Consider the following 17,418-nt stretch of genomic DNA (forward strand, 5'->3'; position numbering starts at 1 on the left):
ACAGAGAAATAAATAGGAATATTTGCTTTCTGTTCAGCAGAATCGTGACCATCGGGAGAAAATATGAGAATCACAGTGAAGGCAGGGGGATCTAATTTAGTATCTTGCAATAAAGCATGTGGAAAGAGGGTTCTTTTATAGGGGCTACTGAGCTGCTTTTAACCAGTCATTAATTCTATGCTGCAGTCCATCTGAATGAACATTATCTCCCTCTCGTCTGTAGACAAGGGTGAGATTTGCCTTCTAGGTTTGCTTGCTAATGGAACATTATTACACGTGCAGATGAAAAAAAACATTAATATTTTCTCAGGGCTCTGAAGTAGAATTCCATCTAATCCATACAAACATGATTTTGCGTGCCTTTGGAATTTGGATGGATACATGAGCCTCAGTCTTTGGTCTGAGTTTATGGACCATTGAACTGATGTCAAAAACAAAGGTAATCTTGACTCCCTACATCTAATTTACTCACTATCCATTGTCATTTGATGAATATATCAAAGCTCCCTTGTACAGTCTCCTGTATAATTTTGTTGTGATGATTTGAGACCACCTACACTTTTGATCAAATTGGAGTTGTTTTTCAATGAATGTAGACGACTGAATGACTCTAAAATTGCCTTCAGGTTGCTAATGAAGCCATGAACCTTCAGTAATCAACATAAGTAAGAGTTTCTATAGATATTTAAAGAAGAGTTAAAGAAGTGAGCGTTGGCCCTGTAGAAAGTAAATCTGGGGAACTAATAAGGAAAAAAGGAGATGGCAGATGAATTGACAGGTATTCTGTACAGATCTTCACTTTATGGAGGATGTAGGTAATGCCTCAGAAATAGCTGGAAATCAGGAAACCGGAGGGAGGATGGAACTCAGGAAAATTACAATCACTAGGGTACTGCTATTGAGCAAATTGTTAGAGCTGCAGTCTCCCCAGGTCCCGAAAGAAATGTCTCATGGGTAGTTGATGCACTGGTTTTAATTTTCCAAAACCCCCACCATTCACGGAAGGTTCCATTAGATTGAAAAAGAGTGAATGTAACTTAATTCAAAAAGGGAGGGAGACAGAAAGCAGAAACTACAGAGCAGTTAGTTAAACATCGGTCATTGGGGAAATGTTAGAAGCTATCATTAAAGATGTTATAGAAGGGAAATTAGAAAAATTCAAGACCATCAGGCAGAGTCAGCAGGGTTTTGTGATAGGCAAATCATGTTTAACCAATTTTTGGAGTTTCTCAATGGAGTCACATGTGCTGTGGATAAAGGGGAACCGATGGATGTGCTGTACTTATGAATTCCAGAGGCATTTGCTACAGTGCTACATCAAAGGTTATTACAGAAAATAAAAGCTTATAGTGTAAGGAGTAAGATACAGGCATAGGCAAAAGATTGGCTAGCTAATAGGAAGCAGAGGATAGCCATAAATGTTTCTTTTCCTGCTTGGCAAGATGTAACAAGTGGTGTGACACAGGGATCAGTGCTGGACCTCAACTTTTTACAATTTATATAAATTATTTAATTGAAGGGACAAAGGTATGGTTGCTAAAGGTGCCGATGACACAATAATAAGTAGGAAAGTAATTTGTGAAGAAGACAGAAGGAGGCTACAATGTGGAATAGATAGGTTAATTGAGTAGGCAAAGATCTGGCAATGGAGTATAATCAGGGTAAATGTGAAATTGTCCATTTTGGTAGAATGAATAAAAAGCTTATTATCTAAATGGTGAGAGATTACAGAGGGATCTAGGTGTCGTAGCACATGAATCACAAAAGGTTAGTATGCAGGTACAGCAAGTAATTAGCAAAGTTAATAATAGAATGTTATTGTTTATTGTGAGGGGAATTGAGTACATCGAGGTTATGCTTTAGTTTTTTAGGGATGTGGTGAGACCACATCTGGAGTACTGTGTACAGTATTTGTCTCCTTGTTTAATGAAGGAATAATGCATTAGAAACAGTTCAGATAAGGTTTATGAGACGAATACTGGGAATGGACAGGTTTTCTTATGAGGAAAGGTTGGACAGGCTTAGCTTGTATCCACTGGAGTTCAGAAGAGTAAGAGGTAACATGAGCTGGAGCATTGTGTGCAGTTCTGGTCGCCACACTATAGGAAGGATGTGGTTGCACTAGAAAGGGTGCAGGAGATTCACCATTATGTTGCCTGGGCTGGAGCATTTCATCTATGACGAGAGGTTAGATAGGCTGAGGCTGTTTTCCTTGGAGCAGAGAAGGCTGAGGGGGAACCTCATCCAGAGGTGTACAAAACTATGAGGGATATAGATGGGGTAGATAGGAATACACATTTCTCCTTAGTAGAGGGGTCAATAACAAGGGGACATAGATTTAAGATAAGGGGCAGGGGATTTAGAGGGGATTTAAGGTATTACACCCAGAGGGTAGTGAGAATCTGGAACTCATTGCCTGAAAGGGTGGTAGAGGCAGGAACCCTAACAACATCGAAGAAGGAATAAGATGATCAATTGAAATGCCATAGCATATAATGCACCAGAAGTGCTGAAAAATGGGATTATAATAGATACGAGTTTGATGGCCAGCACAGACGCTGGGCTGAAGGGCATCTTTCTGTGCTATAAAACTCTGTGACTACTGATTAAAACCTTTTTATCCTGAGGGGTCTTGACACGTGGAGAGGATGTTTCCTCTTGTGGGAAAATCTAGAACTAGGTCATGGTTTAAAAATAAGCGGTCACTCATGTAAGGCAGAGACATGTAGAAATGTTTTCTTTGAGGGTCATGAGTCTTTGGAACTCTCTTTCTCAAGGCAGTGGAAGCAGGGTCTTTGAATATTTTAAAGGTAAAACTAGATAGATTTTTGATAAATAAGGGGGTGAAAGGTTATTGAGGGTAAGCAAAAATCTGGAATTGAGGTTGGAATCAGATCAGCCATGATCTTATTGAATGGTGGAACAGGCTCGAGGGACCGAGTGGCTTGCTCCTAATTTGTACATTTGTATCACATTTAACTCACTGCATCTTGATATTTAGGCATTGTGGGTGGTGTGCCATTTGGGGATTCCAAGATACAGGAATACCCTGGGGTATGAGAGACAGTCATTTTCCAGCAATCATACCTCAGCTGCATCCCAGTACTCCATGAGCACACGTCCTTCCTCAGTAGCAGGTTGTTAAGTGTGACCGCATTGATGATGTAGAAAAGCTGCCGAAAGACCTGTTGGATAATCTCAGGATCTAGTCCATGCTCGCACACGGTGTTGTATAGCTGGTTAAGCTGGCGTAGCATGGCCTCGAGTGTGTAGCTGTTGTCTCCGTCTACTCGGCTGGAAGAACGTTTCCTGTAGCCCATGGGTTTCACACTGGACAGACCCTGAATGGTCTCATTTTCCAACATAGCAGAAACTTTAAAAGAAAAGCCAGCATTAATACAAACTAAACAAGACATACATCATACAAGATACAAATAGCTCTGGATAAAATGTCCTAAATCAATTCACAATGAAATACAAATGAATCATCTTGTATTTAATTTAAAGGTGTCAGGAAGCAGAGCTAGTTTTAATTAACCTATGTTTGTATTGTTGGATATCGTAAATAAGGTTTAGATTTAAACTTGTTTGTGTTTCTGTATAAGAAAGGGTTTAAGCTCTAGTTAGATTCATGATGTTTGCATCCATGAGGTTTGGTTTAATTTCTTTTTTTTTTCACAAACAATTTTATTGAGGTATTTTGGGCATTGTACAGTACAAAAAAAAAGTCAAGACACAAATTACAAAATAAACATAATGCAAACCACGGCTCTGTTCATGCACAGACCTGCCTCAATATCCCCCTACTCTACTCTACCCTTGCACCCCTCCCTCACCCGCTGACACTTACTCCTCTGCGAAGAAGTCAATAAATGGCTGCCACCTTCAGACGAACCCAAGTAGCGAACCTCTCAAGGCGAACTTGACTTTCTCTAGGCCAAGAAAGCTCGCCATGTCCGATAGCCATACCCCAGCCCTCGGGGGCTTTGAGTCCCTCCATGCTAACAGTATTCGTCGCCGGGCTACCAGGGCAGCAAAGGCCAGAATGTCGGCCTCTCTCTCTTCCTGGACTCCCGGGTCCTCCGAAACCCCAAAGATTGCCACCTCCGGGCTCATTACCACCCCAGTTTTCAATACCCGGGACATGACATCTGCGAATCCCTGCCAATACCCACCGAGTTTAGGGCACGATCAGAACATGTGTACATGGTTTGCCGGCCCTCCGGCGCATCGAGCACACTTGTCCTCCAGCCTGAAGAATCTGCTCATCCGAGCCATCATCATGTGAGCCCGGTGCATGACCTTAAACTGGATCAGGCTGAGCCTGGCGCATGTTGCGGTCGTGTTTACTCTACTCAGGGCTTCTGTCCAAATACTGTCCTCCAGCCTCCAGCCCCCCCCCCCCCCGAGCTCCTCCTCCCACTTAAGCTTCAGGTCCTCGGACTGCGTATCCTCAGCTCTCATTGGCTCCTTGTAGACGTCTGAAACTTTACCCTCTCCAACCTCTCCCCTAGAAACTGCCCTGTCCTGCCTCCCCTTCACCAGGAGACGTGGGAAGGACGGCACCAATCTGCGTACAAAATCCCTCACCTGCAAGTATCTAAAGTCGTTCCCTCTCGCCAGCCCAAACTTCCCCTCCAGCGACTGTGTCTACGTTGTGATTTGAGAGTTTACGATGTGAAAAGCAAACAAAGCTTAGAGAAGGACTGAGTTGTTGTTTAGCAACCAGGGCAACCTTGAAGTTAGAAAGATCTATTTGAGTTTAGTTTTAACTGGATCCAAGGCAGTTCGAGTTTACTTGCCAGACAGGGAGGAAGTGTTGAGTATCCTAATTTGCATTAAGGTAGATAAATCCTTGCAGCCAGATGGGATCCATCCCAGGTTACTGCGAGTGCAAAGGGGAGAAATAGCTGGGGCCTTAACAGATAGCTTCACATCCTCTTTGACCACAGGTAAGGTTCAAGAGGACTGGAGAATAACCAATGTTGTTTTCTTATTTAAGAAAGGAAGCAAGGACAATCCAGCAAAACTATAGGCTGGTGAGCCTGACATCAGTGGTGGGGAAGCTTTTGGAAAAGACACTGAAGGACAGGATATATGCACATTTGGAGGAAAAGGGACGAGTTAGTGACAGGCAGCATGGTTTTGTATGGGGAAGTTCATGTCTCACCAACTTGATTTGAATTTTTTGAAGAGGTGACAAAGGAAATTGATGAGGGAAGGGATGTAGATATAGTTTATATGGACTTTAGAAAGGCATTTGACAAGGTCCAACATGGCAGACTAGTACAAAAACTAAAATCACATGGGATTCGGTTTGGGCTTGCTGGATGGATACAGAACTGCCTTAGTTATAGAAGACAGAGACGAGCGGTGGAAGGGCATGTTTCAGAATGGAGAACTGTAGATAGTGTTGTTCCGCAGGGATCAGAGCTCGAACTCTGTTATTTGTAGTATACATGAATGATCTGGAGTAAAATGTGGGTGGTCTGATTAGTAAGTTTGCGGATGACACAAAGATTGACAGAGTTGCTGATAGTCTAAGGATTGTCAGAGGATGCAACAAGATAGATAGATTGTAGACTTGAGCACAGAAATGGCAGATGGAGTTTAATCCGGACAAATTTCAGGTAATGAATCAAGTCCAGCTATAAATTATACTGTAAATGGCAGAACACTTGGGAACTTTAACATACAGAGGGATCTGGGTGTGCAGGTCCACAGTTCCCTAAAAGTGGCAACACAGATGGCCAAGGTGATTAAGAAGGCCTTTGGCATGCTTGCCTTCATCAGCCGGAGCATTGAATACAGGAGTTGGGAAATCATGGCCAGGATTCTCACCTACCCGGCGGGGCGGGGGGTCCTGGCGTAGCGGAGTGGCGCCAACCACTCCAGCTAGGCCCGCGCCGGAGTGGTTGGCGCCACGCCGACTGGCGGCAAAACCGGCGCCAGCGGCCTTTGACACCCGGCGCCGGCCGAAAGACCTTCGCCGGTTCGTGCATGTGCCGGTGCGTCGGCTGCCGCCGGCGTCACCACCGGCGCATGCACGCTAGAGGATTCTCTTCCGCCTCCGCCATGGTGGAGGCCGTGGCGGAAGAAAAAGAGTGCCCCCATGGCACTAGCCCGCCCGCCGATTGGTGGGCCCCGATCGCGGGCCTGGCCACCATGGGGGCACCCCCCGGGGTCCGATCGCCCCGCCCCGCCCCCCCCCAGGACCCCGCTTGCGCCGCTGATCCCGCCGCCACCAGAGGTGGTTGAAACCACGGCGGCGGGAGAGGCTTCTCAGCGGCGGGACTTCGGCCCATTGCGGGCCGGAGAATCGCCGCAGGGGGCACGCCGATCGGCGCGGCGCGATTCCCGCCCCTGCCAATTCCCGGGTGCCAGAGAATTCCGGCCACGGTGAGGGCGGGATTTTCGCCAGTCCCGGGCGATTCTCCGACCTTGTAGGAGGTCGGAGAATTTCGCCCCATGTTGCAACAATATAAAATCTTTGTTAGCAGCATTTGTAGTAGTACGTGCAGTTCTGCTCACCACATTATCAGAAGGACATGGAAGCTTTGGAGAGAGTGTAAAGAATGTTCACCAGGATGTTACCTGGTATCGAGGGTGTTGGCTATGAGGAGAGGTTGAATAGATTAGGATTATTTTCACTGAAAAGATGGAGGCTGTGGGGAGACCTGATAGAGGTCTACAAAATTATGAGAGGCGTAGACAGGGTGGACAATCAGTGGCTTTTTCCAAGTGTGGAGGTGTAAATTACACGGGGCACAGGTTCAAGGTGAGAGGGGGAAAGTTTAAGGGAAATGTGCAGAGTAAGTTTTTCACAGAGAGTGATGGGTGCCTGGGTGCACTGCCAGAGGATGTGGTGGAAGCAGGCACATCCGGAACATTTAAGAGGCATCTGGATGGGTACATGAATAGGGAGAAAATAGAGGAATACAGACTGAGTAAGGGCAAAAGGTTGTTTTTTAAGTTAGGGCATCTGTTACTGGGTTACAGGGAGAGGGTGGAGGTGTGGGGTTAAGTCGGGTCCTCTTTCCAAGGACCGGTATGATCGGCACAGGCTTGGAGGGTCGAAGAGCCTGTTCCTGTTCTGTACTTTTCTTTGTTCTCTTTGTTCTAGGAAACAACCCTCACAGCTCTGCCCGACATAGAATAATTAAGTAATGGGAAGAAAATAAGAACAAAGAAAAGTACAGCACAGGAATAGGCCCTTCGGCCCTCCAAGTCTATGTCGACCATGCTGCCCGTCTAAACTAAAATCTTCTACACTTCCGGGTTCCATATCTCTCTATTCCCATCCTATTCATGTATTTATCAAGATGCCCCTTAAGCATCACTATCGTCCCTGTTTCCACCACCTCCTCTGGCAGTCAGTTCCAGGCACCCACTACCCTCTGTGTAAAAAACTTGCCTCGTACATCTCCTCTAAACCTTGCCCCTCGCACCTTAAACCTATGCTCCCTAGTAATTGACCGCTCTACCCTGGGAATAAGTCCCAGAAACTAAAGAACAGATAATTCCAGAATAGAGAGGTCCTAGAAAGGCTGAAGTCAGAGGGACAAACGGAACTGGATTTTGAACAAGGAACTGTTGACTGGAATTCAAGTAAAAGACAGAGAAAATTGCTTTGAGTTAAAGAGACAGCTCCAAGAATCAAGTGAGGAACCAGATACCCAAGGTAAATCAGATGACTTGAAGGCATATGACAGCAGCAATATGCCAAAGCGTGTCGGTGACACAACACAACCTTGTTTAAACCCACTGAGCATACCAAAGGATTCCGATGTTGCTCCATCATAGCTGACCGCACCCATTGTGTTTTTATGCCGTCTCAGTTACTTATTATCCACTGCAGGTTGCTTGCTGCTCCTGTCAACTGTCAGACCTCCAATTGGCCCTCCAGCTTCAAGATCCTGTTGATCATCCTTAATTGGACTGAGAACTTATTTCCATGCCAATTGAATGTTTGCCCCCATGAAAATCTAATTGATCACCGCTTCCCCGAAGTAGGTTTGGAACCCAGAAACCGTACCAACTTCAGTTTCCTGCTGCTGACTACAAAACCTCAAATCTCAAATCAATGTGCAATTAGTTGATCTCATGTGGGTTGTAAGTCGGTTTGCTAAGAATAGCTTCAGCACAATTATGCCCAGACGCTAAAGTGGGGTTGGGATGGGGATGGAGAAGAGAAATCAGCTGGAATACATTTGATTAATATTTAATCACCTTTGAGTGGAAGATGTGGATAACAGGCGAGGTCCATATCAAGTTCAACCATGACACTATGTACAATGCTGAACATTCCAAATAAACCGCCAACCCTCACTGTCCAAGCTCATATATGAAGAGTGGCCATTAGAATAACAAAGGTTATTAATGCGTGTGGAGCTGTACTTCCCTCTCATTTAAACAAAAGCATTTTGCAATAAGAAGCTTACCTATCATGGACTGAAGGAGACCTTCTGCAACTTTAATCATCTGCTGATAGATCTGAATAGAAAGGTCACTTAGAACCTGACGATACTCCGTGAGGTCAAAGTTCTTGAGGCTGTGCTCATTCTGTCGTGTATTATTTTGCTTCATAAAATCCTGAAGGAATTGAGAAGGGATGTGAGAAAATAAGATTCTGTCCTTGCATTTGGCTTATTTTCACAAGCAACCAAACCAGTAATGAACAGTTCCACAAAAGCCTAATAAAAAGACTCAATAAAATAGTCACATCTTTATATATTTCTTAAAAGCATTAGGAAGAAAAAACTAACGTGTTTATCATGCCTTCAGCATATCCAAAAAAGGGGAACTGGTTTTCCCCATTTCATCTCTTCCTGCAAGGACGCTGTCGTGCATGGTTTCTAATTTCCCAAATAAATGTCAAAATGAAACATGCCGAATAATACACATCAGTGTCAGAGAAAAAAACCCAGCTTTTTTTCCCCCCACAGTGAAAAGTATGGGGTAATTAAAGAAAACAAATTGAGTTTAACCGACTTGATTGAGTTCTTGGGTGCACTAATGGAGATGATTAATGAGGCTTGTGTGATCGATGCATGTATGAACTTGCAAAAGGTATTTGACAAAGTAACACATTATAGATTTGTCAACAAAATTAAAGACCAGGGATAAAAGGGACGAAATTGGCTAAGGTACAGTAAGCAGGGAGTGGTGAACTCCCCCCCCCCCCCCCCCAAGACTGTAGTGAAGCAAACAGTGCAGTTCCCAAGGGGATGTTATTAAGATCACTGCACTAATGACCTGAACTTGGTTGAATTTCAAAGCTTGCCCTGATTATACAAAATTCAGAAAAATGTTAAACAAGAGGAGGAAAGTAACAGATGTCACGGGGAAATAGATAGTTGAAGTGGTCAGACACATGGCAGATGACATTTAACGGTGTGAAGTAATTCACTTTTGGTAGGAGGAATAAGGAGAACCAACATAAACTAATTAGTAAAATTTAAAGGGGGTTCAGGAACAGACAGACCCGAGAGATAGATGTGTGCAAATCATTTAAGGCAGTAGGAAATGTTGAGCAAACTATTAAAAAAGTTTTAATTACGGAGGTCTTAACAGTAAAAAAGCAAGAAGGTTGTTAAACTTACACCAGTTAGACGGAGTTAGGTGGAGTATCATGTTCAATTTATGACCACATTTTAGGAAAATGTCAAGGCCTTAACGCAGGGGTAGAAGAGATTTACTATCATGGTATCAAGGATGACATGCTGCAGGTGCACAGATAGGTTGACACAAAGGATTGGTGACACACGATGAGGGTTCACAGAACTGGGAACAACAGGCAGAATCTGTTGTTTGAAAATTGGCAAATTGTCAGGCTCAGACTGAAAACTGACGTGTAACTCCCCAGTTGCACAGGCCAGTTTTCTCTATAGATCTGGAGTGTCTTTAAAGGAAAAAAAATGAGTGGCCGTGATTTATGGCGTCACTTTCGTGGGGCAGGGCCTGATGGAGATGGCACCTGGCTCCCCAGAGACCAGGGCACTATCTACAAAGGGTGCCCTGATCAGCACTGAAACTCAATGGCTCCTAGCCCACCCTCCCACAGAGGTATTAGGGAACACCACCACCTGGAAGCCCCCCTCCAAGGCACTCACCATCCTGACTTGTTGCTGGGTTAAATATCTGGAACTCCTACCCAAACATCACTATGGATGTACCTACGCCACATGGACTGCAGTGCTTTAAGGAGGCAGGTCATCACCATCTTCTCAAGGGCAATAAGTACTGGCCTAGCCAGAAAAGCCCACATATCTTGAATGATATAAACCTTATAGGAAACTGTTATAGGGCTACGATGACAGAGGTCGGGAGTGGGACAAATTAGATAGTTCTTTCAAAGAGTCAGCACAGATGCAGTAGGCTGAATATCCTCCTTTGTGTTGTACTTTTGTATGATTATAAGCATTAAACGTTTTATTTGATTCAAATTGAGGTTCAAGGCATTGAAAAAATAGGACACAGTGGGCAAAATCTAATGTTTACAACCAGAGTTCCACCTGTTGATCAGGGGACCAACAGGACCTTGCAGTGCTTCAATCCAGAAAGGCCCATTAGGCATTTCACTGGCCAGTGACATGCCTTCTCGGTATTAGGACCCCAGGGATAGGAATTCTGCTCCTCCAGCTCTTCATCCATCAAAGTGGAGGAATCTGCCGGCAATTCACCCACCAGAGGCCAAAGATCAAAGAAGTACCACAGGAAAAATGTGCGTAAGGGCAAGATTGAAAGTTGTCGTGGGAGGATTTCAGGGGAGGGAGGATTTGCTTTTCGGGCTTCCCATGTGGCAACTTTCCCACTAGCAGTGGTGGGATGAGGCCCTTATGTGGGTCTCTATCTGTATCCATGCTGGAAGGACATCCACAAACTTTAATCAGACTTAACTGCACAGAAGTGGGAAGTTGGAAGGGTTCCAACACCTCAGTTCTCGATCAATTAAATCTCCTCGTCTTCAAACTATTTTCTGGGGGTAGGGGAATGCATCAAATTCAGTCTGGTGAATCTTCCTTCATTTTAACTATAATTCCACTCATTTACTCTATTCCTCTCTCTCCACAAATGCTGCCTTACCTGCCGAGTATTTCCAGTTTTTTGTTTTTCAGCATTGTATTAATATTTTGAAAATTTCCTTTATAAGTCCCACAATATTTATGGCGATTAGCTTTGTAAGTGACTTAAAAATCACATTATTAACTATAAAAATTAGAGTGGAATTATGCTGCAAATGTAGCAGATATTTCATATTTACAAGAACATTATACCTAAATAACTAATTGGACAGCTCTACCACAATGGGCTGAATGGACTCCTTCTCTGCTCTATCATTCTTTTCTATGAAATAAACAAGGTTTTTAGCAAATCACCAGCAATATGGAAGAAGCATGTTTCCCTTTGTCTCGCACCTTTCCTGAAGCTTGGCAATTTTCACCAGTTGAGCTCAGTAAGATATCCAATTGGGGCTCATCATTTTGTACTGTGGGTTCATCAATCTTTGCCTATGAAATGATGTACTAATCCTTGTGGCCTTGCTTCCAAAACACAAAGCTGCCTTTAATGATTCTCCCAAAGTGGTAATCTCACTCAGAGGTTGCTGATATAGCAACCTAAAAATCCCCAATTGCATTGCATTGCGTTGAAGGTGGTGTTATTCTGAGGCTGGGATGAGGCACGTCATTGGGAATGATTAGAGGGAACCTTTGCTCCAGCTGTCTCTGCTATTCTTGATCTGGGAGTGCTTGATGGCCAGACAAAGTCTCACTTTCTCCAGCAAGGACTTCCTACTTTGCTGAAGAATATTCTATTTTGTTTTCAGAAAGAATACACAAAACATGGTTCGCTGCTGAGTACAAATGATAAATCAGACTTACTTCATCGCCACTGTATTGTTTTAAACAGTGTAGCAGGCGGCAACTGTTGGACAACCAAAATGATGTTACATCAAAATCAGCATTGTGTTTCTGAAAAACAAGTAACAAAATCTACGGTTAACAACAGAACAGCTGAAATATAGCAATAAACTCTGGTATACTTGACATTTTAATAAAATCTTTGTGGTTTCCTTCATGGTCAATTGTGAAACTAGGTGAGACCAGGAAGGTAATAGATTGTAATTTCTAGTGTGCACTGAATTAGCTGAGATACTCTAATTGGGCTCAGTGTAATGACCAGGAAGAGAAAACAAAAATATACAAGAGGCCCTGCCCATGGTATCCAATGATTCCTGATAAAAATAATCTCTATGTAGTTGGGAACAACCTCAACTGTAATGCTCTTATGTATCCAGTTGACACTTACTGCATTTTTATCCGCAAAAGGCAAGGAAGGTTGCATGGGTGAATGGCTATTTCCATGAAACTGTAAACTGGCCTTCAGGGATGGAGGGGTTAAATAATAATAATAATAATTGTTTATTGTCACAAGTAGGCTTCAATGAAGTTACTGTGAAAAGCCCCTAGTCGCCACATTCCAGCGCCTGTTCGGGGAGGCTGGTACAGGAATTGAACCCGCGCTGCTGGCATTGTTCTGCATTACAAGCCAGCTGTTTAGCCCACTGTGCTAAATCAGCCCCTGGTTCCTATTATTGAATCCTATTACTTTATGGAAATGTGCAACAGCGTACTAAATTCTAAGTAATGTCTAAATCAACAGAATCTCATTTAACTCCAAACTTACTCTGGAAACATTCACTGGCTGGATTGAAGAAATGAATCCCTCACCTTTAATACTTTCTTGATGCCATTGATGGTACTAGTGAGGAGCGAATGGACCTTCTGGTCGTCATTAACGTAATCTGCATGTCTAAGGCACATAAAGAGGATGTATGCAGGTAGGCCTGGCACCGTGGCAGAGACCGTTTGAGGCTTTAGGTCTAGAAATGGGTGAGAAGAAGCAAACACAGTACAGTTCAATCACAATGAGAAGACAATTGTTTGTGGTCATCCAGAGGTCCCCAGGCTAATGTTCTGGGAACATGGGTTCAATTCTCACGACAGAGGCTGGTGGAATGTAAATTCAATTATTTAAATCTGGAATATAAAGTTGGCCATCAGTAATGGTGACGATGACAGTCATCATCAATTGTTATAAAAACTCTAACCTGGTTCACTAATATCCTTTTTGGGAAGGACATCCTTGGTCAGCTCTGGCCTACATGTGACTACAGATCCATAGCAATGTGGTCGACTCTTAGTTGCCTTCTGAAATGGTCCAACAAGTCGCTCAGCTGATGGACAATTTAGGGATTGGCAACACATGCCCATTCTGCTCGTTCTCCCCGTGTCTGCGTGGGTTTCCTCCAGATGCTAAGGTTTCCTCCCACAGCCCAAAGATGTGCAGGTTAGGTGTATTGGTCATGTTAAATTGCCCCTTAGTGTCGAAAGATGTACAGGTTAGGTTGGGTTACGTGGATAGGGTGGGGGAGTTGGCTTAGGTAGTGTGCTCTGGGTTGGTGTGGCAGAGTGGTTGGCACTGCTGCCTCACAGCGCCAAGGACACTGATTCGATTCTGACCTCGGGTGACTGTGGAGTTTGCACATTCTCCTCGTGTCTGGGGGGGGTTCCTTCCATAGTCCAAAGATGTGCAGGTTAGGTGGATTGGTCATACTAAATTGCCCCCGAGGGTGGGGTTGCAGCAATAGGGCGGGGGATTGGGGTTTGGACTAGGTGGAGTGGTCTTTTGAAGGTTGGTGCAGACTCGATGAGTCGAGTGGCCTCCTTCTTTACTGTAGGGATTCTATGATGCTGGCGATGTCCACATCCCATGACAGAATCAAACAACAATCCTGCTGACAGTATTGGCACATGGCCTATTGGGAAGAAGACTGGAATAATTAGTTATTCAATCCAGCTTCTGTCCACACCATCCTCACAGTTTAAAAATTGCTGCTGGTATTTAATTGAGGAAAAAGTAGAGAGTGAGATATAATTTATTTCTTGGTATATTTTTTCATATGATACAGCTTATTTCAAAAAGGGATGCATGCTGCACCATGGTGATACCAGTCAAAACTGACAGCTTACTGAAGTGGACACATGTAGCTCAATGCAGAGTTGAAGCAGTAAAAGTTTGCAAAGATTTACACTAATGGAAAATCCATCTGCAAAGGTAAGATTCTTAAGAATGAAAGAAGCGACATAGTGAAGGATGTCAATGCATAGATCTTTAAAGGTAAAAATGCAGATAGATATGGGGTTGGATTCTCCGTTGGCTGATGCTGAAATCAGGAAACGCGATCGGATCATTACATACAGTTCTAATCATCTGATTATATGAAGGAAACTGCTGTGATGGAAAGGATTATCAGGAACACTTTTTTACTATAACAGGGAACATTAAAGAGGATGTAACAGATTTTCAAAATTCTGAAAGGTTATGAATCGGCGAACAGTAAAAAATTATTTTCACTTGTTGATGAGCCAGTTAACACGGTGGGGGGTTGGAGGGGGGGGAATTGGACTGAAAATCACCATTCAAATAATCATCAAATAAAAGGGAAACACATAGATTTTGCAAAATGTTACATAGATTCCAAGGATTAAATAACGAGCAGAGATTACACAAACCAGGGCTGTATTTAATGGAATAGAAAAAACAAGAAATGCTGGAAATACTCAACAGGTCAGCCATTAGCTGTGGAGTTGAAACAGAGTTAACGTTTCAGGTCTATGGCCTTGTATCCTTCTCGTACTTCAGGGGCCATGCACTAAGTGGGTGTCGGTGACCATGGACTTCCATTGCATTGGTCTATGAATATGCTTGGCCAAGTACTGCAGTGATTTGCCTTTGCCTGCTGCAGTACGGTTCACCAGGTAACGCTCTTGCTCTCACTGCCTGCCATCAGGCAGTTTGCAAGGATTTTCAGGCTGATATTCAACCCGTTTGGCCACGTTATGAACGCAACCTCCGTGGTCATCACGTCCTTAAGTGGGACTTGAATTGGAGCTTTTGGCCCAGAGGTCGGGATGCTACCCACTGTACCACAAGACCTCGGAAAACTTTTTGGGGGATTTTGAGAGAAAATTTGCCCACCATCTCCATCTACTTTGAACACTGGGATGTGGGTGTCATAATATATACCAGTATATCATGGTGCAGACACACACTGATGGACACACACAGGGACCAATCAACATGTACAAACACCGCAGCCAATCACCAGTTAGAATACACACACTATAAAGGCAGAGGGCACCACGGTTCCTGCTCATTCTGGGTGCTGCCTCTCAGTGTAACAGGAACTTATTCAGCCCAGCACGACTCACACCATGTGCTGAGAGAATCAACTGGTTTGGGCAAGGCTTAGGTCTCTAGTTTAAGTTAGCATCATTTAGACCCACAGTCATCGTGTGTTAGTTAGTTAGAAGTAGTTAATAAAATTGAGTTGAACCTTCATCAGTGTTGGAAGTGTCCGTTCATCTCTCAAGTCTACACTAGCCAACACTTCAGTGGGCATCACTGCAACACCAGCAAATATTGTTCACCCTTAATTGTGTAGCCACCTGGGGTGGCCACGTCCCGATTACAAAATGGACACTTGCAGAGAATGAAGGGAAAATTGGACAATGCTGAGAAAGCAAGCCAACGCAGGGTTTATCTGTGGATTGGAGTTTGCAGCTCCCAGACAAGACCGATACTGCAAAGCCATTAGCATACTAATAAGCCATCTCCGGGGACAAAAGAGAAACATTTAAGCAAACGATACCAAAGCAGACACCCCAGCGCCAGAGGAGACTAAAACAAAGCAGGCCAATGGTCACCTAGGGCCTGCCCAGCGATCAGGCAGCCACCCCTTTATTGGAGAAAATCAATTAGAATATGGTCCAATTAATTGGGGCCAAGTTCAAGGCCCGCCCAAAAGCACGCGAAGCCCCTTTGGGGTATAAGAGGAAGCCCCTAAGACAGAATCGCTCTTCTTGGCCTTGGCTCTCAGCAGCAAGAGACCTGCCTAGCAGCTGCACCAGACAAGTAAGTCCAAAGTCAACGCACGCTACGAGATAGACGCTCCTAGCTACTATTCTATACAAGTTCGATGCCTGCAGCCTCAGAACCGGACAACGGCCATTGTTCCTCTGACTGAGTGGGCACCCGAAGCTAAGTATAGGCTTTTAGTAGTAGTGATAGTTTAGTGAGTAGAAATTGTGCATGAGTATCATTGACTGTGTGTAAATAAATGAGTATTGGTTTTGAACTTACTAACTGGTGTATCGAGTCTTTGATCAGTATTCGGTTTTGTACCTTGTGGCGGTATCGGAAAGATACCTGGCGACTCTTGAGCAAGTATAATTAGAATTAAGGACGGTGACCATATTAACCGCCATAAACAGAGCCAATTAAGGAGAGAACAATTGCCCTTGAGAAGGTGATGCTGAGCTGCCTTCTTGTACAGCTGCAGTCAGTCTGAAATCCCAGTGCTGAGTACCTGTGATGAGGTTGCGAATAAGCAGGGATTCATCCTCCTTGTGATATTCCAACATTCCCTGGAATTCCTTCTCTTTCCGTTGCACAGTGACCTGCCTGGTTAGTTCGGGCCTTGGCTCCTTCTGCACGGAGTTTCTTGCTAATAACACATTAAACACCACATTTAATTAATAGAAGGAACTTGAAAGCAATTAAAATGAGTTAATAAATAAGCATTAAATGTGCATACGCCTTACAAAATGATGCAATCAACTATGTAGCTCTTTTCTTCTGCTGCAAGAGTGAGAATATATGTAAAGTTGCAATATTCCATAAGTCAAAATGTAGGGAAACCACCCTGAACTTTTGGCATCAGTCCTATTTCGCACCAATGTTAAATATGATCATGTCTCTCCTTTCCAACTTTAGACTTATCCCTGTAGTTAATATTTCCTCCCACATTTCTCACATCCTCTTCCTTATTAATGTTGAGTACAGCCCTGTCAAAATTGCGCCCAACGTGCCCATACTTTCCCTTTTCCTTTGGCAGGAGTAACTTAGTGAACAAGAGTATCCTGCCTGAATTTTCCCTGTCTGGTGGTTGACTCTAAGGCTGTTCCCACTATTACTTCAACTCGGGGAAGATAATTGGGAACAGACTAGGGATGAAATCTGGAACCTTCATGTTTTAAGACTCAACAACCGAGGCCCGCTTTTCCCAAGGAGAGTTCAGGAGAGCCTGTAGATCTCCCCAACATTCCAAACATTCAATTTTAAAACAATCTTATTGAAAGGAACAATTCAAGTTGTGCCAGACCTGATTAATATTATCTCTTGGCTAAAGTTGAATTTGGAATAGAGTGCACAAGGCACTAGACTGGATATTTATCCAAGATAAAATATTACTTTGTTTTTCTCAATTAAAGCTTTGCGCATGTCAGAGTAAAATATCCATTTGTACGTCTACATGCACTGTCTTGAATACACATAAGCTTACACCCATCTTTG

The 17,418-nt window shown here is 43.8% G+C and overlaps 1 protein-coding gene across 4 annotated transcripts in view; it reads right to left on the bottom strand.

Moving 5' to 3' along the window:
- myo5b (myosin VB) overlaps positions 1-17,418 on the bottom strand; it is a 299,598-nt gene that overhangs the window by 13,081 nt on the left and 269,099 nt on the right. For all 4 annotated transcript variants that reach the window (XM_038790508.1, XM_038790510.1, XM_038790509.1 and 1 more), the window contains 5 exons: positions 16,433-16,570; positions 12,732-12,883; positions 11,883-11,972; positions 8,442-8,592; positions 3,088-3,373 (listed from right to left, as the gene is read on the bottom strand). In XM_038790508.1, the coding sequence (XP_038646436.1) occupies positions 3,088-3,373; positions 8,442-8,592; positions 11,883-11,972; positions 12,732-12,883; positions 16,433-16,570 (817 nt within the window). The remainder of the gene's footprint in view (positions 1-3,087; positions 3,374-8,441; positions 8,593-11,882; positions 11,973-12,731; positions 12,884-16,432; positions 16,571-17,418) is intronic.

This window comes from Scyliorhinus canicula, chromosome 3 (assembly GCF_902713615.1).
Source record: "Scyliorhinus canicula chromosome 3, sScyCan1.1, whole genome shotgun sequence".
Lineage (NCBI taxonomy): Eukaryota > Metazoa > Chordata > Chondrichthyes > Carcharhiniformes > Scyliorhinidae > Scyliorhinus > Scyliorhinus canicula.